Raw genomic sequence first — 23,333 nt, forward strand, 5'->3', positions numbered from 1 at the left:
AGTTAAGCTATCTAAATTTAATTTTTCCATAAACAAATGCTTTTATTGCCGATCTATAACATACTATTATTTGGGTTATCGATATTTTTATATCTCTAAGATTCTCAGCTGTTTAATGCCATATATAAAACAATATGTATGTGTATATTTACCTGTATATTTAGGTGAATAAACCTTTCCAGTTACAAAAAGACATAATTTTGATGTGATAATTGAAGCTACTTTTACTTTAACCATTATACATAATGTCACCAAATACACTGTATACAGTGTATGGGATGTGGGACTTGACTAGTGGCATGACATAAAAGACAGTGCTGTAATGTAGAAGTGATTTGGAATATAATGAGTTTTTATTTTCAATTTTTTATTATTGCTTAGCTACACGAGCCTAGAAGTTCTGCACAAAACTAAAAACTCCAGACAACGATCATTTCACCGCTGATTGACTACATTCCTGGTTATATTACAGTTTTAAAAATGGTGGTATATACAGTAGGATTCATTTTACTAAAATTCACCTTTAGTCTTCGGTGCATTTGGTGTGTTTTCAGAAATCATCACAAATTCAGAAGCTTCATTCTTCAATATTATGGGACTAGCCATGAAGAGTGTAGTTCAGGAAGTGCAAATTCAAATAAATGACCATGTCAGGAAGACTAATGATGTTTAGAAATAATAGTGCTTGCATCGAGTGTGTACAGCAGTAAGTTTCCATGTTTGGTGAAAAGTGCAAATTCTCTGCTGCTGAATCAGCTGAGTTTATGTGGATTTTTTTCCCCACTATAGATTTTATTTAAGCGGTCAGTTCTTTGATTCATTACTACAGTAACGTAACAGCATGAGCCACAGTGCATGCGGGCACACTGCAGTCTATACGAGGGCTCTGTAAATGCTCTTTCTCCATTCTCTTTCCTGCCACTGTGTCATGTAAAGGTAAAGTCAGACTATGAGAAGCTCAGAGCGACGTTGGCGAGTGTAAGCGAGCAGAGGGACACGGCAAGACGGGAAAAAGATGAGCTCCGAGGCAAACTGGAGAATCTTGAGCAGGCCCTAAAGGTGAGGAACCTTAGGAATGTTCATTAGTTTATCCGTTATAATGACAAGTGGGTAACCTTCAGGAATGACTGAACAGCATTTCATTCATTCAGGTCCTTACGTTGATTCTTGAGGATGGTTTTATAATGCCAGCTATTTGTTACAGCAGCATAACATAGGATTTAAAATATAATATAAACATATTATATATTCAACTACTAGAATTCCCAGTCTTAACATTTTCCATGTTTTGCATGATTCCTAAAAAAAACAAACAAAAAAAACACACAATTTAATGCACATTAAACCCATCAGTGTGTCACAATGCATTCAGTCATGTATCCATTAAACCTCTTCATTTTTCCTCTCTTTACTTATTGTGTTTTAAGGCTCAGTTAATCTGAACCATGTTTGTTAATGTTGAAACTGATTATACACATTTGCACAGTATTTTAACTTTTTTTAACTTTATGTTTATTTTGTTACGAAACCAGACGTGCGGAATATATTAGTCATGACAATTTGATAAGGAAGGACAAAGCATTTTCCATATCTCAACATATTTGAGGTCAATTAATTCTTTTTTTTTTTTCTCAAGCAGGTCCACTGCAAAATTTTTTTTTTTTGTCATCAAGCCAGAAATGAAATGCTTTAAGTTTAACAGTCGCAGTTGACCTGATGTATCTCAATTTATGTAAAGTGCTTGCTTGCCAAAGAACCTTTCACCTCTAAAGTCTAAAGTATAAGTGTTTAATTAATATCTGTTTTATTAAAGGTGCAGGACCAAGCTGACTGCTTTCAGATAAAGGTTTTCAGATAAAAAGCATTGGTTGATGATTTGTAGTTTTCTCTCACATTCATTGAGAAAAATGTCTTAGAACGATCATGGAAAAAAGTGTTTGTCCTTTTCACATGAGTCGTTATTGATTATGTAATAAAGTGAATGATGGAGGGATGATGAAAGGGGACAGGACGATGATTAAGAGGAAAAACAAGTCATTCATTTTGTTTACGAATTGTTTGTTTATGATCCATTACCTTCTTGGTGAAGGTTTTTTCGATACGGGGGAGGAACAGGTCTGTTAATTGAATGGTCTCAGTCTTGGATTCTCATTAATTATGGAAAATAGATGTTTCCAGAAGCTTATTAATTAAGCTTATTAAAATTAATCCAGAAGCTTTGTACAGTATGTTCTGTAATATACAATTGAGTACATTATCGGTGTCTTATTTATTAAATATGCTGAAATGTACTTGATCCTATATCACATATCATAAAAGTCAGCAATTATGCAAAAAAGTGTGTGTGTGTGTGTGTGTGAGAGAGAGAGAGTGTGTTTATGTGTGTATGTGTCAGTGAAGCTTTACTTCTCTCTGAGAAGACGAAATAAAGCTGAATAAGTCAGAGCTTTTAAGCTGCTTTATGTTTCTAAGCCTTACAACACATTTCACAGACTTAATTCTGACTTTGCTTCCTGTTCCAACTTCACTTCTTGTTCAGTTTCTCATAACTCATTCTTAAGGCTTGCATAAGTCTTTTATGAAGTAATGCTGGATTTTGGAGTTGAATGGAGTTGAATTTAGAGGTTATTAACAATTGTTAGTATGAATTTTGTTGTTTGTATGATATGCAGACAATAACACATTCATGGTGTTTATACTGGTGTGTGGCGCAGCAGTCGTATAGTAGTGTGTTTTTAGTACTTTTTTATCCATTTATAGCTACATTTTAATATTGTGGCACATTCACTGAGCAAGTTAGTTTCAAGTATCTTTTATGTTATTGCAGGTTTATTTGTTGTGGAACTGTTTCTTTAAGTCTTACTGCATTTCCACAATATTCATATGTGTACACTGATGAATTTTCAATCTGCCAGCTTCCATGTAAACCATGAAAAACCTATTAATATTTTCTCTGTGTGTGTCAGCGCATGTGCGAGGCTGCAGAAGCGAGGCAGCAGCTGGAGGCAGAGCATGAACAGGCCCTGGAGAACCTCAGCTCCACACAGCAGGAGATCCAGCTTCTGCAAAAGGCAAAGAAATCAGCAGACACACACACACACACACACAATTACAGGATAATACTTTCCTTAATGAGAACCAACAGCATCTGAGTTTTTCTGGGGGTTTTTTTCTTCCCAATTTGGCCACTTGCTAATTCCCACCCACCACCCAGCTCTCCCATACAATATGACAGATACCAGTGAGAATGAAGTCTAACACGTGCATCCACTGACACATGTGAAGCCAGCCAAAAAACGTTATTTTTAACTGCTATTCATGCTGCATCACAAGAAAACCTACCACACAAAAAGCACTGCCTTTGTCTGCATATGCAAGCTCACAGATGTTCACATTTGGATAGTGTCACTCTGATTGACACCGAAGCAGGAAGAGCTGTGAGGGCTCTGTGGTTTACTGACCAGAAGCTTCATTCACTGTGGGTTACTGATCAGAAGCTTTAGCACCATCAAGCAGCTGCAATTGGTGTCTTTAAGAAGGCCTTTAATCTTCTGTACTCCAGGAGCAGTGTATCATGGCTGAGCGTCTGCTCTGACCCCAGTGTCACACAGGGAGGAGGAAGACAGACCCAGATGCAGGATAGCTTCAAATAAATAGGTTTAATCACTTAAAATATACGAAACAGGAACAAAGATGAAAACTACACAGGACAAAGGACGAGGAAGAACAGCATACACTGACGTATACTGACGATGATTCCGCGCACGGTTAAATAGACATGACGATGAACACATAGGGAACAGGTGTGCAGAGACAGGGAGGAGTAAACAAGGCCAGGGCAGGACACGGAACATAACAGAAGCACATGGCCAAAAGTCTGGGCTGAACCGTAACACCCAGCTTTCTAACATGATATGATTTGTTCAGGAAATAACGTGACAGATTTCTTCTAAGGTGTGAGAATATTCCATCTCAGCATGGACAAAGTTGCTGTGTTGATGGTCTACCATTTATTGTGAATCTGACAGAAATTTAAATTGCAGTCTTTTGCTGATTTTAAACATTAATGTCCTGAATAAAAAAACAAAAACTAGAATAAAAAATCAGAATAACACCCACAAACACCCAGACATAGATATTTGAAATCTCATAGTCACACAGTCAGTTCCACAGTTGATTGCTCTCCTATTTTTTGTATGAGATTATGCTTCATGTCATCGTGGTATGTGAACTGTCCATGAAATGTCCATGTTCCTGTTAACACTTAAAGCTATAAACAGTGTTCTAATCTCTTCATTAAAAGTCCTAGGCTATATATCCACCATATACGTCTTTGCCATTGAGCTGTTACTATAGAAACTATGAAGTATAAGACCAAGCGCATTAATATAAACCTGTGATCTATGTCACAGCCAAAACATTCAGAGCAGTCAGAAGTGCTGTTATGGAAACACCTTCTGACTTAAGAATTTAAGAGCACTGTGCGATAAAAGATGTACTTGTTGTGTTTTGTTTCCAGGCTCAAGCTGAGGCTGATAAAGAGCATGAAGAAAAGGTCCATCTGCTAAAGGTAAGATCATGAACCTCTAGATCATCCTCTGAATAATTTCCTAAAATGAGAAGATCTCTTGCATCTATTACATCTGTGAGAGCCGGGAGTGATTTGCAAACAATATGTGAATGACATCAGGTGCAAAGTCAGGAGAGGAAACAAGATAAAGGTTTTTTGTGTGCTGAAAGTTTAGCACCAATTACTACCTGCATTTAGAAAAAACGGGAAAGAAAGATGGCTGACTAGTGTATTGGGTTAAAAATGCGATGGAAATGACAGCACTGTACGGGTATTTCATTAAATAAATGATTAAGATAGTTATTTATTGAAACAAACAGCAAAAAGCCATTCCAAGGTGAATGCTAGAGTGATGGATCATGGCTGAGGGTGTTCTTAAGCATGCTGCTAAGTGGACTAAAACCCTTTTAATACACACATACAGTATACTGTGTATGTGGAAATGGCCTTAGAGCAATTTATTTTGCATCCCTACTCACTTCTGAATGGTCTTATATAAGATATGACCTCATATATCTTTCTTGACAGATTTGCTAAACTGAAGCAGAGACCGATGATAACGATGATGACGGGAAATGACACAAATAATGAGAAACATCACTGTGGCTCTTTATCAGCTGGTCATCATCATCATCTCATCCTTATAATGATTACATAAATGGTTATTGCATGTAGAGTGTGCTGTTTAAGACAAATAATCCATTCAGGAGTTAATGGTGAAAATCTTTCCATTTCAGATAAGCAAGTGCATTTCTTATCTGTGTTGCGGTTAGATCATTAGCATATTTATTGTATAGGCTATGAGGTGATTTTTAATACACATCTCATATCTGTGCGTACTATGTGAGGATTAATGTCCATAAAGAACCACATAAGAACCAAAAGAAACACACTGTTGTATAAAATATTCTAAAAATATGACTTATCTCTTCTCCAAAACCACAAAGGTCAAAGTTGAGGACCTGGAACAGAAATGCCAGATTCAGAGTGACAAGTGTAACATTCTGTCCAAAGAGCTGGAGAAATTTCACTTGGGTTTGCAAACCGATCGTGAGCACCGGCCAGAAATCACCACGTCAAGGAGAGCAATCTGTAACCTGCTCAACGAGCTGCAGAGTCGCTCTAGGAAAGGTAGGCGGAGCCTCCTGAAAATCAGTTACTTTTACGATGAGTTTGTCCTTCTGTAATAACAGAAGACGTTATAAAGTGATTAAACCTAGTCATTAACATTAACAGTGTTTATGCCATGATTTTTATTTTATCACACTTTAACACTGCCTCCTAATGAGGAAATAATGATCTGTGCAGGTTGTTAGAAGAAAGAGGAGGATAAGCCTATTTTAAAATGTATTCACATTTGTTATTTTTTTCTACACTTAGCTTTAAATAAATTAGTAGTAAATTAGTAATAAACTTTCTTCTGACTTCATTTGGTTTATGATATTAATATTTGCATAATACATTTTCAGTGTTATCTTGGGTTTCTTCATAATAAAAAAAAATAAATAAAAAAAGTTCAAATGGAATAAAAATATTATTATAGTATTCAAGTATATAGTATTAAAAGTATAAAATTTAAAAATCTATAAGAAATACATTCTTGAATGAAAGTCATATGATTAGAAAATGTAGGAAAATTCAAAATATGCAAATTGTGAATGTTTAATATTTGACCCTGCATATCTGATCTATATTCTATGCATGTTTAAATGATGTATTGTATAATTATTTTGCACATTATAACAATACTGCTTTACTATGGCTAAAGACAGTGAACGCTGAGAGAAAATTCTATGTCTTGGCTAAAATTTTGATTTTTCTTACATAAAAAATAACAAAAAACTAACTGGCAAAAATGACAAATATTTAAGATTGTCTGTTGCCTCTGTTGGACAGAATAAAAGCTTGACTTTTATTTTGATCCGCTTTAAGTTGTAATTGTGAGTTCATTATCTCTGTGTGTTCTGAAGCATGCAGCTTAATGAATCGTTCCCTCTCATATAAATTGAACCCAGCGCGTCTCTCTCAGGTGACTGTCGAGGCCCGGGGGTGATTGACAAGCGCTGGCGTTTGGCTGTGTAACTCTATGTTGTGCAGGTGATGAGAGTTCTGCAGGTTCTCCGCTAATCTCTGAGCTCCTCCAGCCACTGCAGGTCTGCAGAGACACGACTGAGACGCCGTTGCACACTGACATCGCCATAACAGCGAGACCTCAATCACTGAGCACCTCAGAGGTGTGTTCATACTTTTTACAAATCCCCATCACCGTAAAAGTCTTGTAGTCCAGGATGTTTTTGTTATTGGAAATTTGCTTTGTAGATTGTCTTTTTTTGGGCTTATTACTACTACAGTACTACTATTACTGTTAGCACTTGTGACTGTGGCCTGTTCACATCATTTGGAACACATTATCTGTATTATTATTTCTTATTAACAGTAAGAATCTGTAGTAGCAGCTCAGTTTATACACATGTAATGAAATGTGATATATTACAGGATATGACATTTATTTGTGCCTCATAAGAAATAATAATCTCTAATCACAGATGGGGGATGAGGTGAGTCCTGCTCCAAGGTCCAAGGCAAGATACACAGGACAGGTTCGTCTCTGCACAGCCCGCTACAGGTACAGATGTTTTTTTTATGTCCTTTGAATAATAATAAAAATAATAATAATAATCTGCTGCATTCTAATTTAATTTCCTCTGTGTGCATTTTTATTGGTGTTCTGATTGTTTTATTCACAATAGTTAATGTTAGAAAAGTTATTTACATGCAGTCAAATAAATGATTCAAATATAAATTAAAAATATATACAAATATATAAATCAAAACTTTATATGGCTCAATATATTATTGTATATATTAATAATAATAAAAAAAATTACAGATTTTGCTGATCCATTGATTCTATACTGATTTTCTTTTATTGGTTTGTGTAGTTATTGTTATTGCCTTGTTTCATTTTTGTAACGCCTGATAATTTCCTCTGATTTTTGTTGCACTTGACTGAGTTGTGAATGAGTGCTTTCTTTCCATTAAAGTTACTGGAAACTTTACTTATAGTTATTGCTTACAACAGCTATTGAAAGCAAAGGGTCACATACTTTTGCAAGTCATAGATATGTAATGCTGGATTATTTTTCTCAGTCATTAAATGAAGACGTATTATATTGTTGGCTTAATTGTTTGATTGTGTTCCCTTTGTTAACTTTTAGAATCTGATGATGTTTTGTGTCATATTTATGCAGAAATATAGGAATTTCTGAAGGGTTCACAAACTTTCAAGCCACACTATGTTCAAATTGATGGAATTGGATGAGTACTTAAACAACGTTAGGGAATTTTCTAAATTGTGAAGTTTAATTCTAAATTTACAAGGGAACTAAAATATCAGTTTCTGTCCTATGGGAAAGTTTTAATATTATTAATAATATTATTATATAATAATATTAATATATACTACTGCTTTGTGCACAAGGTGTTTTGTTTATGTTCCAATTCTTCATCTTCCACTTACATTTTGTACAGTTACAATCCGTACGATGGACCAAATGAGCATCCTGAGGCTGAGCTGCCTCTTGTTGCTGGGAAATATCTCTATGTGTATGGGGACATGGACGATGATGGATTCTATGAAGGTGAACCACATTCTCTAAACCGTCAGGTTGTTCTGAACAAATCAGTGCATTGGTACCTAGGCATATTTTAGGTATGCTGTAGTTATAAATATCTAAGACTCCCAAGGATGCGTATAATTAAATAAGTAATTTGGGTTGAGTTTAATGTCATTCTTCAGCAGGCATTTAATAAATGCTTCTTGAAGGCCTGGCAGATTAAACTGCAAATTGGCAGGGCCGCTAATTTGTCAAGCACCCTGCAGCTACATGGCCGGGTGAAAAAAAAAAAACACTCCCAAAGCGTCTTTTCACTGAGTCACTTACTTCGATTTTTATCATGGCTTCCTTTTTGCACCAATTAAATGGTCTATCTTTAGATTATGGTTTACAACGCTGAATTCAATCTGAACTGTGGACCATTGGTTATTGTACACCTTTTACTTTAGAAGTGCATATTGTAAAACTACTGACTAAAGTCCATGTGTTTCTGAAAATAATGTATCCATCACTCTATCCATCAGTGGAAAAAAAAATCACTTACTTTTTTGTATTACATTGTTTTTGTTAGTAAATCACTCTGAAGTCACTGACACTCACTCTAATGTCACCTTATTGTCATTTAGGAGTTTTTGTGAGTTTATAGCTGTTTTTGATTGACAGTTTTATTTATCGGAGGTCTCCCATGTGGTTTTTTTGAAGATGCATCTAGTGCCAAAATCCTTTATGACTTTTATGGCCATTTGTAATGTGTAATCAAAAAAATTGTGCATACAGCGGGTGTGTTGTAGGTGATTTTCAGTGAATAATTGTTTAAATGACATCACATGCAAAGTCAGTGGTGGAAACAATATACATTTCTGAATCAGTTTGGTCCTGATGTGTAATTATTTTGGGCTGTACTGCTATCAGATCTCAAAGAGACTCACTGGAAATATAAAAGTGTCACAGATACCACATCTATGTGTTAAACATGGTATATGTAGAATTTTATCTGCTTAAATTCTGTTTGCAAAAAGGTGTGAACTTGCAGAGAATATAACATATGTATACTAACCTTAATTTAGAATTGTTCACCATTTTAAGAACTATTATATATATTTTGAGTTACCCTCTAAGTGGTATCATTTTATGTTCACATGGCAGAAACTGCTTACTGTAATTTAATACTTAATCAACATTCACAGACTGACTTTCAGCCTGCAATAAATTACACAGCTATGTTAACCTGCTTGTTAGTAAATCAGCTAGTAAATTCAAAACTTGAGTACATCACGGCCTTATGCCCCTTTTCCACCGAGGCAGTTTGAGTGCTGGTTCAGAGCCAGAGCCTAATTTAGAACCAGTTCTTTCTATTTCGACAGCCAAAGCATCGGCTCTGAACCAGGAAAAGTGGTTCTTAAGTAGCACCAAAACGTTGCTGGTCTAAACTTAAGACCCGCTTGTGTCAGGGGCTGTGGGCGGGGCTACTGTTAGCGCATTTGATAATGTAGCTTAAGTATACTAATGTTTAATACATTTTACTTTAAGCACACATGATAGTAAGTAGCTACATGCTAAGGCTACCTTTTTTCTGTGTTAATGATAAAATAACGTTATGTACTTTCTCGATTACAACCTCCGTTTATACAAATTACATAGAGCTGCACGTACACGTTGGATTCGCCGCCTTTGGATGCTAATGTAGGTTCACAAAGCCATGGGCAGTAACAGTAAAGCAACATCAGCCATTGTTGATGTGTTTTGTGTTTGCCGCTGCTGCGCTAAAGTTGCTGGGACACGTGACACGTATACAGTGACGTCAGACTCGGCTCTGTGATGGCTCTTTAGCCGGTGGAAAGACAAACCGGTTCTTAGGAGGTTCGCCAGTGGAACAAGCACCCGGTTCTTTTTGGTGGAAAAGGGGCATTAGAGTATGGAATAGGACTGGAACATGCATTTTTCACCAAAATCAACTATTTAGGAGTTACTTAATGTTATCTTTAAGATATATTGTGTATATATACCTTGTTGGATGGTGGACCCTCCTTATTGATACAGGTGTCTTAGGACATTGAGTATATAAACCTACAGTTTTGCTTTCAATATGCCAGGAGTAGAGCATTTATATTACATAATATGTGGTTGTCTTGCATGATTCATATATTGCTGTTGTGAAGTGTAAAGCCTGAGTCAGACCTCATCTTCCATGATTCTTATAGGAGAGCTGCTGGATGGCCAGCGAGGCCTGGTTCCTTCTAACTTTGTGGAGTTTGTCCAGGACAAGGAAAAGCCATCGGTGGATGGAGCAGAGGATCTGGGTCAGCTGGAGCATGGCTCTTTAAGCCTGACAGCAATAGATGGAGGCATATCCCTGGACAGTTTAAGCATCAACTCTCTCGGGCCCTGCAGCAATGGGACTGGCACTCTGGATGCTGACGAGATCGCTGATGACATTGTGCCTTACCCGAGAAAAATCAATTTAATTAAACAGCTGGCAAGGAGTGTAATCGTTGCTTGGGAGCAACCTCTAGTGCCCCTTGGTTGGGGCAACATTAATGGCTACAATGTTTTAGTGGATGGGGAGGTGCGTGGCACTGTGCCATTCAGTGGCAGGAGCAAACTTCTGGTGGAGAAGCTGGATCTGGCTGCCTGCACATACCGTGTGTCAGTGCAGAGCGTGACGGACCGAGGCCTGTCAGATGAGCTCCGCTGCACCATGCTAGTGGGACGGAATGTCACGGTGGCCCCGACAGGCCTGCGCTTGGACGACATCATGCGTGACTCAGCAGAGCTCTCCTGGCTCCCCAGCAACAGCAACTACTCACATACTGTGTTTTTGGATGGAGTTGAGTATGCCATAGTAAAGCCATGCTGTTACAGACTGCGGTTTAGCAACCTCAAAGCCACCACAGTGTACAAGGTGAGGGTGGCAGCCAAACCACACCAGGTGCCCTGGCACATGCCACTGGAACAACGAGAGAAAAAGGAGGCCGGGGTCGAGTTCTGCACACAGGCTGCAGGTCAGATGCAACCATTGACATTTACCTAATTGTATTGTTTGGTACTGAAAGTCTGGTGTGAAAAATATAGAGTACAACAGAAATGAGCAACTATTGGAATATATCACTTCATGTGACTTGTAGCTTAGAAGACCAAGCTTGTCCAATGGATCTTGGTGATTAGTTATTCAGTTCTATCAGTTATTGAAGTTTTTAATTTGTTTTAAAATATTGAAATTGTTGGAACGTCTTTGTGTAGATGTGTAGAGTCCGTCCTGTCCATCTTTACATTTTCTACATTGTACATAAACAAATGTTTATGAATTGGGGACATCACACAATACAGACCAAACAAAGGTTGAAAATGCAGAAGGTGGCCCTCATGCCTTCAACTGTCTGACTTTAAGAGTTGTGAAACTGTAAAATGTGCTGAGAACTTGGGCTGGAGTTCTGGGTTAGGTAGAAAAACCCCTTTCTGAAGACTTTTGAGTAGTGGTTGTTGAATAGTATGAAGCAGACTAGAAAGAAGTAAAATAATTTAAGGCATTTTATTTCATCAAAACATACTACAGGCAATTTAAAAGGTTCTAATTAAATGGATGTCCATAACCGGAGCAGAAAGTTTTATATTAATCTCAAATCCATCTATTCTTGTAAATAACAATCGGATTGCATTGTAGATTGTGAGATTCCCATATTTATGTGACAAGACAGCACTCCCAAAAGTACTTAATATACTTACAGGCTGTTAAATTTCATTTGCATTTAACAGAAATCTGTTCAGCATGGAATCAAACAATAGATCACGAAAAAGGAGGAAGCATCACTACAAGACATTGTGTGCGGACTAACTAATGAAAAAACACTGTATATAGATGTATTTTGTTTACAAGCTATTATTAAATGCCAACAATTAACCTGTGGGTGGGAAGAGCCCTGAACCAAGAGGACAATCTGTTCCAAACTGCACTAATCCAGCTGGATTTAATTATCTGTCCCCTGCAGGCCCTCCTCTGCCACCCAGGGACGTGCATGTTCAGTGTGGACAGGCTCCAGGGATTCTACAGGTCCACTGGAAGCCTCCATTGTTGACGCCTATGGGGACTTCCAATGGTGCCAACGTCATTGGCTATGCAGTGTGCACCAAGGGCCAGAGGGTGAGTGCATGATTTACTGGACATTCATCATGAGCTGTGCTTATGTAATTCAACCAGACTTCAAACCGTCAGTGAGAAGATCAGAAAATGATTCAATCACGATTTAGGCCCGTGGCTCCTGGAGATCTATTTTCTATTTTCTTGGAGTTTAGAGCTTTAACTCTCAAAACTTTAACTCTTTGGCTTCTCAAAACTCTGACTGGTTTGAATAGAGTTACCCTGACTCTCGGCTCAGCACTGGGAAATGCTGTTTTAGGTCATTCTTGTGCCATCTGTTGGAGAGAATAAGGAATTACTTATCTAAAATAGTATTTCAATCTTTGTTCTGGGTATCCACAGCAAAGCATACTGCAGAATGTTCTGTATTTCAAGCACACTTGCTCTAGTTCACCAGCTAAAGACAAATAAACTTTATGAGATGGATAACTTACATTGGAAGTAGCATGGCAAAATTATATTTGTGAACCTCTGGTTTATTTCCATTATAGTCAAATAGAAATCAAACAATTTGTCATTGTTAAAATTGAGAGGGTATGTCAAAAAATGGGACTCCAGGTGCAATCATTTGTTCTTATTATTGGTTTCAGATTGCTGAAGTATTGTACCCACTGGCTGACTTTGCAACAGTGGATCTGAATTGTATTCAGTGTTTGGAAGCCCGTGAGGTTGTGGTCAGGACTTTATCAGCACAAGGAGAAAGTCAGGATTCGCATGTCGCCGCCATTCCTAGTAACCTGCTCGTGCCTCCACCCCAAACCCACCTGCCTCCTCACCACATGCAGTCTTCTCTACCACACCAAGTGCCCCAGCCCCTGACTCCTCGCCCTGCCCTCCCACCTCCAATGCAGCCGCTGCCCCCTCATGCTGGCCATGATACAATTTCCCATCTTCAAACACTTCCCATTTGTCCAAATCAGCCAGTTTCTCATCTTCAGCCCCATCCTGTACCCCATTCTACTCAGCCATCTCCTCCTCATCTGCAGGCTCTACCTGCTCACCCCTTTCCCCAGCCCCAGCCAAACATCCCAATACCTCAACCCACAATCCCTATACCTCAACCCACCATCCCAATGCCTCAACCACACATTCCCCAGCTGTCCCTTCCACAGCCACAGAGACCACCAAGTGCCAGAGAACTGGAAACCAAAGAGCAGGTACCAGGCATGCTTCATCCTGCTGGGGGTCCTGCACAGCCATGGGAGTCTGTGTGTTCTCCATCTGGCCTTCCCCCAGCTCTGCCACATGGACACACTCTCGAGGCACCGCCATGCCCTAACCGCCGCTCACCTTCTCCTCAGAGAATCCTCCCGCAGCCCAGAGGCACGCTCATACCGGATACAATGGCCAAAGCCATCGCCCGTGAAGCTGCCCAAAGAGTGGCAGTAGAAAGTGGCCGGGTGAGTCCTGACTGATACAATAAAATTCTTTACTTAGGAATATTTGTACTGGGGCCTCATTAGGATTCACGACACACTACAGAATCTGTTGGAATGCATCAGACATGGTTACTGAGGTTTCTGAAAGTATTTTGCTGTATATAGATGGAGAGGCGAAGTCAGGGCTTTCACTCTCAGAACTCAGATGAGGAAGAGGATGAGGAAAGCTATCAGTCTCGCAGAAGAGGAGCATCTGTGGATGACTTCCTCAGGGGCTCAGAACTGGGCAGGCAGGTACGGGAGCCCAAATATCATGTGATGTTGCTCTAAGGCAAAAAGCAGTAATTGCCAATTTTATCAAATTACAGTATATATTTAGTGTGTATATATTCTTTTGCTTAAAACATTTATATAAAAACAATTAGCCATTGATTATACCTTGTTGACCCTTTGCTAGGTTCTGCCTCCATTTTTAACCTTTTAAAGTTTTCAAGGCAAGCGTATCAACTATGGAGGTTTCAATGACAAGGGTACGCTTTTAGAATAAGAGTAGAGGGTTCCTCTATGATTTGAAATGGTTCTACCTGAAACATTTTCCAAGTTTCAGAGACAAACCAAGTAACCTTTTTACTGCCAGACAGAAGGGCTTTTTTTCAGTGCGGAAGATTGAAACAGTACATTCCAAAAACAGTAAGAAGAGGAAAGGTTTAGGAAAATTTAGGAAGGTTTATTTGTATATATTTAGTGCAAATTGATCTTGTTTTATATTTCCGTTGTTAGCTAGTAAATAGTAATGAGGCTGTTGCCATTTTCCATTTCACAGTATTTAGCAGATTCTTTATTTTTTTGTTTAGACTAAACATGCTATTTATATAAATGCATCAACTCTAGCATAGAAAGGCTCAAAATTGCTTGCTTGCTTTCATTATTTTTTAGAGCTTGGTGGTGTTGTCCTCCGATTGTATAAACCATTTCATCCATTGCCCCCTCTTTAAAATGTTGAGATATGTGATTCACAAGTATACCATGCAAATATACTACAATATATTGTGCTTAGCTCCAGTTGCTAAAATTAAATTGGTCAATAATTGACGTTTAAGTTTGGGGTGGGGGGGGGTGTCAATAGCGAAGGGTCAATTTTCTAGCTACAACATGCTTCATTGGACATTAAATAAGTGTTTATGTCATTTTCCCAATCTTTCAATCTATGAACAGCTGCTGAGCTCTGCACTAGTAAAGCAGCTGTCGTTTAAATGGAGACTTCGTCCAAACTGAATATCCAAATCTTTAGGTAGAGTTCAGCTGTATTTGTGCTGTCCTCTGAATGGATGTTTTATTGCCACAGTCCCAGTACAGTCATAGTGAAGAGTACCAGACAGAAAGCAGCCGAGGTTCAGACCTATCTGACATTATGGAGGAGGATGAGGAGGAGCTGTACTCTGAAATGCAACTGGAGGATGGACGAAGGCGCAGCTCACACAGTGCACTTAAGGTGGGGCCTGATACGATGGAGACAATAGGAGTGGACCAGCTGCATTTTCAATTTTAAAACAAATTTGACACAAAGAAATTTGTTTCCATCATGGTCAAGTGAAAGTGATGGTGGTGTAAAAGTGATTAGGGTGGAAAGACTACTAAATATCCAATAAAAAGTGCATAGCTCCCGGTTACAGGTAAAATCATCCTTGCAACTGCTAAAGCACAAATAATTGTTTGTTTGTAGTGGGCATTGTCCATTAATTGTATTATGTATTTGATTAATGCATGAACAAAAAATCAAGCCAAAGATTAAGCCAGCACTTTGAAGTTTGACAGTTGAGTCTTTTATATCTGTCTTTTGCTACAAGGGTGGAGGCAACGTTTCATCGTCAGGAAGGCTGGATCGGGACCCAAATCGGAGGCCAGCTCATAGAGGTCCTCAACCCCAGCAGAGACCCCTCATGGTCCCCTCTATTGGTCAGTGAACCCCCAAGTTTGTTATATGACTCATTTCAACCCTGCTCAACATTTATATCATAGATGTTCAGCTAATTCCAACCCTTGCTCAAATTCCAAGCTAATTCCAAATCTTTTAGATTATAAAATTGCTATCTGACAGGGGACTTGGAAGACAAAAAAGTCTCAAGTAATTAAAGTTTTCTAATTTTCTTAGGGATATTGACATCACTTGTGAAGTCCTCTTTGCCTTATTTGCTTATCTGGCTGGACTTACTAGGCAAGACCATGCAAAGTGGTGTGGTCTGTTCATGGTAACAGCTCTTTGGTTGGTGTTTCCCTCAGAGATAACCACTGAGAGTAACAGTGAGGGGAACCGTTCTCCAGTCATGGAGGATGTTTACTATGGCCGTGTAGGGCGGCACAGGACATGGTGTTCACAGAGGCATGGTGGCCACAGGCCTCCTTATGGTATGTGTTGCAGCTCCGTGTTCTAACAGAACACAGAGAGACAGAAGAGCAAGAAAGTGACATGAGCAAGTTTCTGAAACGCATGAGGTTGAAACGTTGGACTGCCAAGATGGAGGCTTGCATTAAGACTTGCGTTAAGGGATGCATACTAGGTATAAGATGGTTGGCCTTTATAGTACAGTGTTTGCTTCTCCCTCAGAGAATGTTTTTCCCTGTTGCACCACCCTGCCATGAGCTGCCTGCTAAACCCTTCCTTTTCCTTCTCAACTTCAGGCTTTTACTTTGGCTGTGCATGATATTAGGGAGAAAGTTAAGGGTAGTGCCTTACACCAAATTGTAACACAAGGAAATACAATCATGGTATGTTTCATAGGTGATAAAAAACTTACATTCCACATGCATGACATCAGCTTTCTGTAATGCACATTGGGCACATTTGCCAGTTTCTGTTTGGCACAGCCCTGTAAGTTGTACAAGATGTATAGTGTACATCTTAAGGTGTATTGTTATCCAGGACTAATCAGAGCCAAGACAGGTCTTCTTCAGGACCTGTATACAGTACTGCATGGTTAAAGTGGTTTTCTTTCTCTCTATTTTTGCATTTCTTGGACTCCAAGTGAAATACATTTGGCTTGCAGCTTGTGTGATATGTTGCCATCTACGTGTATTCTTCCATTTCATTGCATTGCCACATGTTTGTCTATTACCCCACTCAAAGATTTAGTAATACTGAATGAATTGCAAATGAAGAAGATGTTGACACTAAATCCATGGTCAGTGGTCATTGAACAAATATAAATGACCTATAATGACCTCGTATTCAAAAGTTATTAAAATGGCTGAATGTATGTATGCATGTTTGATTTGATTTGCTGAAGGTAGATTAATATGCACGTAGACTTAAAAACAGGAATTATGGAATTAAGAAAATATGACCTCGCCAACATTTTTCAGTCTTCTATGCATCATTTCTCAGGAGGTTACAGGGACCGAGGACGACGGTCTCCTCCGTACTATGATGAGTCCGAGCCTGAAGACCCCTTCCGTATCTTTGTAGCATTGTTCGAATATGACCCTCTCTCCATGTCCCCAAACCCAGATGCCGCTGATGAAGAGCTTCCTTTTAAAGAAGGACAGATCATCAAGGTGAGTCTTCAAGGCAGAGAACTACAGCTGATATTTGATCATCCAGCCATTGTAATCAGGATATGTATTGCCGTTCTCCAAACTCTCTTACAGGTGTATGGGGACAAAGACACTGATGGGTTTTATCGGGGAGAGATCCGTGGCCGGTCTGGCCTCATTCCCTGTAATATGGTGTCAGAGATACAAGCCGAGGATGACGAGACTATGGATCAGCTCATGAAGCAGGGCTTTTTACCCCTCAATACCCCGGTGGATAGAATAGGTACCGCATCATCAGGCATCAGTAGTTTTACTCTTTTTCTTGCATAAATTTCTGTTCACTCATTTATTTTCTGTAAATTCATGATCAGTCAGGATGGTAGTGAATCCAAAATCTATCCTGGGAAAACATGGACAATTTAGACTAGCCAGGCTATTTTCCGGTAGGTGTTTGTAAGGTGGGAGAGTGGGAGGAAGCTGAAGAATACAGAGACGTACCCACACCAACATGGGAAACTCATGCAACAGTCACAAACAGTAATCACACAAGCAGTAAACATGGTCCAGGATAAAAGCAGGGTCCCAGTAAACTGACTCCACCCACTGTACCAAAGTACTGCCCAGACATTTCTAAGTGTTTATTTCTGTAGCAAACATTTCATGAATAACAGTACGTTCACATTAAAGCTAAACAGAGCACTTCCTTTGCAGATTATTGGCCACTTCTGGGGCATGCCACTAAAAAAATCAAGCACTTTTAACTGTCCAGGGTGAATTGCATGTGGACTAGAAGTCTAGATTGTGAAACAGAAGGCTTTTCTTATCTTCGTTAAAATTGATTACAGTAAAAACAGTTGTATTCTTGATTCTCATTGCTTAAAAGATCTTGATTCATTAGGCAAATCATACTGCAGTCTACTGGTAACAGCTGTATTTTATTAACTTTAAGAGAAATGAGAACTATACTGATGAAGGAATGATAGCTTTTTATACCTGCTATAATGTAAGCTATAACAGGAACATTTTGGTGGATATTCCACATCATTTAATGTAAGTATAAACTGATAAAAAAAAAGTTATGTATCATTGTATAATAAATTAAATATTGTAACGTTTTTCAAATTGCTGTTATATAAGAGGAAATGAAAATCTGGTCTGTGAAAGCTTTGGGGTGGTAACATCACTTAACCCCCATTACTTACTGTACAGTACATAGATTTCAAATGTTTTACTTGCTTGCACTGCTCTGATCTCAGTGTTTGGTTTAAACCACAGAAATGACTCCCTCCTTATAAAGCTACATGGTTGGCCACCTCATAGCAATACTATACTATATAAATACTATATTTTTATTGAATTTTAAATATGTAAATTACTAACTTTTTCTGCTCTTGTGCTTGACATGTGCTTCATGCCTCTCTTATTTTACATCCTTTCACTCTTTGCAAGATGTTTAGGGGCTCACAGCTCCAGAGTCAAGAGTTAAATCCTGAACTCTGCTTACTTTCTGTATTTTGCATGTTCTTTCACGTTTATATGGTTTCATTTGGGTCCTCTAGACCAACTAGAATAGGTATACTGTACACCTATTTTGTGCCCAGTAGTGCCCAGTCAAACTCAACATTTTGGACTGGCCCAGTCAACTCAATTCAGTCAAACTGAATTAATATATATACATTGGCCTTTTAATATACATGATTTTCATGAATAAGAGATATTCTTATTTCTTTTTTACTGCAGAGGACAGTCGAAAACGTGGCCGGCATCCTGTGGCTACTAGAAGAATGGTTGCGCTTTATGACTATGACCCCAGGGAGAGTTCACCAAATGCGGATGTTGAGGTTTAGACACACACACTCACACGCTCATGTACACACTTAAACACGCACTAAAACACATGTATGCTCATATACACACACACACACACTCAAACCCACACATTCTCATTTAGCTCATATACACACACTCAAACACACAAATCAAATGCATTCTCAATCTTTCACTGGCTAACACTGTTGATGCTCTCTGATACAGGCAGAACTAACATTTTGTGCTGGTGACATCATCGCTGTTTTTGGGGAGATAGATGAAGACGGTTTCTACTATGTAAGTAATTGATTCTTACAAAGAAAGAAACCTTCCAAGGGATTTTAAGAGTGATTGGGGTGGTGATATGTCATAAATTTGACATACTGGACTCTGGAGTAAAGAAATTTCAGAACCAATATACAAAAAGCAGCCATCAAAGAAACAGGAGAGAACCAGAGGATAAAGGGTGATCAGATGATACAGTAAGAGTAGTCCAGTGAACAAGCAAGGGATCTGGACACAATAAAGAACTAGAAAGACTAGCAAGCCTTTGTGATTAATTGTGGAGGTTATAGAATCTTGGAGTTGTGGAGTTTATAGAATCTTTAAGGGTTATTTCAGTGGGAAACTCAAACATTTCATTAACACGTAATTAAACGTGGTCAATAAATTCATATAGATTCAAAGCAGCATGTTCATGCTTATATTTATGAACCAATCCAAAGGGTTATCAGATGAAATGTGATTTGTATTTGCATGGCAAATGGCCAAAAGGTGAAGAGGGAGAAGATAAGTATTGCATACAATATTTAATAATGGTAGTGAGTTAATAAAATGCCACAGATAAGATTGTGTAGGGATTGTTTTTGTGACCAAACATATTAGAGATAACATCTCCGACACAGCACAGAAATGTCGTAGTGGCAGAAAGGATATAATTTGGCATTATGACATTTCCTGCGCTGTGTCGAAGATTTACATTTATATTACATTTGTTATTACATTGTTAGCGCATCTCTAATATGATCGTTCATGAACATAATTCTTACACGATGTAGCCTGATATACATAAAGTGAAGGCTTATAATAGACCATATTTTAAAAGCGCTCCTTTTTTCAAAAGAATGTGTCATACCAAGCATTAGGGTCAGAGTTACTCTGAGGTCCTGAATCACTCTTAAGCTAAGATTCTAAATTAGGAGCTCTCTGAGATCATTTTTAGAGTCTTTATGAATAGAGGCCCTGGTTTGAATGAAAGGATTAAATCTTTCCTTATAACCGTGTCTAGTATTGAGAGAAAAGATGGCATGAAAACAATAGACAAATTTACTCAAATTTACAACTCTTAAAATCGATTAGAAATCATGAACCCAGCTACATCTGGCTTGCATTAGTTTTGCCCCACTTCATTTTAATTATACAATCAGTGAAACCTTGTAAAATAATGTGTTGTTCAACACTAATAGCTTGTCTATTGATTTATTGATGGATATTGGAGTTTAGTGCTCACAGCTAATAGCACCACTATAATAAGTTAAATGGTGCATGCGGTCTTGCCTTACAGTATGTTGTTCTCACGGCTCTGTTTGCTTTCACAGGGTGAGATTAATGGACATCGCGGCCTGGTTCCCTCCAACTTTCTAGAAGAAGTGCCTGATGATGTGGAGGTCTATCTCACAGAGACTCCGTCCCACCATGAGCAGGAAGAGCCAGTGCCAGCACCACGCCCGGAGCCTAAACGGGTACACCATCGCCGCTCTCAGCGCTAGGCCCTGTGTCCATCCATCCTCCGTTTGAGTTTTGTCTACTCGCCGTCTCTGTGTTTTTTCTTTTAACTTCTCGTGCTTGTTTGTTTTGTGTGGTGGTGAACGTGCAGTCGTGGCTTCCGGTCTTGCTTTTTTTGGAATGGAAGAAGCAAAGCCCACCGTGAACTGAGACAGACAGCACAGCTAGAGCATACACTGGGGGATATTGGCAACGATATGATGAAAGACTGAATCTCATTCCTGCAGTGGGAAAAAAGAGAATAAGACTCTAAATCTGGGTTTGTGCTTTGAAACCTGTTAAAAATGATCGGGACATTAGATGAGCATGCCTTTTTAAAAATGAACTTTATTACCTTTTTTATATATGAGCAGTACACATTGGCCCGTGTGTTGTGTTGTGTTGTGTTCCATTAAAGAGGCTTTGTTTCTTTTTTGTGTATCACACCTTCATCCAAACTCTGCTCTGAGAACATGCACATATAAAAAAACAACCAAAACACATTACACATTACATTACTGTAATGCCATAATCAACAGAAATAAACACAACGCTGAAGCAAAATCTCTTGATGCCGTATCGGTGGATGTCTGTTCATTGATGTGTTGTGCCTTTTTTTTGTTTGTTTCCATAAGAAACCTTTTATCTTTTTAATTGACATAAATGTTACTGAAATAATGTCGCTGTATTCTACTTCCTTTTCTCACCTGCTTGGCTAACATAAAAAAAAGCAGCAGAGTAATCTCATTTGAGATCTAAACAGACTTCTTGTTTCTGGTATGTGGTAGATGAACCAAAATGATAATTTAAGCCACAGTGAAATAACTACCTTTACTCCAAACGCAGTTGAAACGAATATTCCTAAATTCCTATGTCCTACTTCATGCTTTATTCCCCTCAAACCATAGCAGGTATAAACATTCATTCTCTTTTTTTTTTGTCACTCTTTAAATTAGTAAAAGAAGCATAAGGGTTTAAAGGGTTATGATGTGCTGATATTGGAGAATCTGACAAGAAGGTTTAATAAATATCTCTACACAGAAAATCAAAGCCACCAAAGATTATGCACACTAAAAAAAGGCTCTGTGAATGAGCTGTTACTATAGAAACAATACAATATTAGAACAAGTGAAATAATATAAATAATATGATTTGCAGCTCAACTACTATAACAGCTTTTATAGAAAAACGAACTCCTTCTGATGAGATTGAAGAATTTGTTAAGAATTGTTCATTCTGAGGCATTAAGACATATTTATTATGGTACACCTCGCAGCAATGCACCAGTTACTTTTTCTAGTGGGCTCTTGACTGGTGAAGATAGATGACGTTTAATTCCCTTCCCTGTCCCCCACTCCTGATGGCTCTCTCATTAGGTTCCAGTGGAAAACACAGTTCCAGCACCTGTCCTGGGAAGACCGGCATCCCCGATTGTGCGTCCTCTGCTCCCCGTGGGCTCTGCCCATCCCCATAGTCCTGCCAGGGGACCACGAGACATGAAAAAGAAGAAAGGACTGCTATCCAAGGGGAAGAAACTGCTTCAGAAGTTCTCAAAGTAAAAACCGATGCCATACGCAATCAAAAAAGGGCAACATGTTCATGTTTTCTAGTCTACAGCCATGTTTCATATTTATGTGCCAAAAACAGGCCAGAAATTAGGAAACAACATGTGGATTTTTTTTTTCATTTGGCCAGCCAAACAAAAAGTTTGAATAAAAGTGCGCCCCATTCAAAGATTATTTATTTGATTTTACATTCAAATGTGGAATACATTTCATGTAGGAATATAAAGTATCTCACAGAAGTAAGTACAACCCTGACGTTTTTGTAAATATTTTATTATATCATTTAATGTGACCCTAACACTGAAGAAATCACACTTTGTTACAATGTAAATTAGTGAGTGTACAGCTTGTATAACAGTGTAAATTTGCTGTCCTCTCAAAATAACTAAACAGCTATTAATGTCCAGACCACTGGCCACAAACGTGACCCCTAAGTGAAAAAGTCCAAATTGGGCAATATTTTTTTCAATATTTTGTGTGGCCACCATTATTTTCCAGCACTGCCTTAACCCTCGGGCATGGAGCTCACCAGAGTGTCACAGGTTGCCACTGGAGTCTTCATCCACTCCTCCATAATGATATTACGGAGCTGGTGGATGTTAGAGACCTTGTGCTCCTCTACCTTCTGTTTGAGGATGCCCCAAAATGCTCAATAGGGTTTAGGTCTGGAGACATGCTTGGCCAGTCCATCACCTTTACCCTCAGCTTCTTTAGCAAGGCAGTGGTCATCTTGGAGGTGTGTTTGGGGTTGTGTTATAATACTTCCCAGCAGCTCAGCCTCTGAATTGAGGAGATCATGCTCTGCTTCAGTATGCCACAGTACATGTTTTGCATTCATGGTTCCCTCAATGAACTGTAGCTCCCCAGTGCCGTCAGCACTCATGCGGTCCCAGACCATGACACTCCCACCACCATGCTTGACTGGATTTAAGACACACTTATCTTTGGTTCCAGAAATCCTTG

The 23,333-nt window shown here is 38.7% G+C and overlaps 1 protein-coding gene across 1 annotated transcript in view; it reads left to right on the top strand.

Moving 5' to 3' along the window:
* The window catches only part of rimbp2a (RIMS binding protein 2a), a 54,606-nt gene extending 32,164 nt beyond the window's left edge, over positions 1-22,442 (top strand). The window contains exons 5-23 of the mRNA XM_060891388.1: positions 937-1,059; positions 2,967-3,071; positions 4,520-4,570; positions 5,518-5,701; positions 6,668-6,804; positions 7,117-7,196; positions 8,102-8,211; positions 10,389-11,189; positions 12,174-12,325; positions 12,913-13,722; positions 13,867-13,995; positions 15,047-15,193; positions 15,549-15,657; positions 17,084-17,253; positions 17,347-17,515; positions 18,973-19,073; positions 19,267-19,338; positions 20,640-20,783; positions 22,182-22,442. Coding sequence (XP_060747371.1) covers positions 2,970-3,071; positions 4,520-4,570; positions 5,518-5,701; positions 6,668-6,804; positions 7,117-7,196; positions 8,102-8,211; positions 10,389-11,189; positions 12,174-12,325; positions 12,913-13,722; positions 13,867-13,995; positions 15,047-15,193; positions 15,549-15,657; positions 17,084-17,253; positions 17,347-17,515; positions 18,973-19,073; positions 19,267-19,338; positions 20,640-20,783; positions 22,182-22,364 — 3,651 coding nt within the window. The 5' untranslated portion in view covers positions 937-1,059; positions 2,967-2,969 and the 3' untranslated portion in view covers positions 22,365-22,442. The remainder of the gene's footprint in view (positions 1-936; positions 1,060-2,966; positions 3,072-4,519; positions 4,571-5,517; positions 5,702-6,667; positions 6,805-7,116; positions 7,197-8,101; positions 8,212-10,388; positions 11,190-12,173; positions 12,326-12,912; positions 13,723-13,866; positions 13,996-15,046; positions 15,194-15,548; positions 15,658-17,083; positions 17,254-17,346; positions 17,516-18,972; positions 19,074-19,266; positions 19,339-20,639; positions 20,784-22,181) is intronic.
* Positions 22,443-23,333: the final 891 nt, after the last annotated feature.

The sequence above is a fragment of the Tachysurus vachellii genome, chromosome 17, assembly GCF_030014155.1.
Source record: "Tachysurus vachellii isolate PV-2020 chromosome 17, HZAU_Pvac_v1, whole genome shotgun sequence".
Taxonomy (NCBI): domain Eukaryota; kingdom Metazoa; phylum Chordata; class Actinopteri; order Siluriformes; family Bagridae; genus Tachysurus; species Tachysurus vachellii.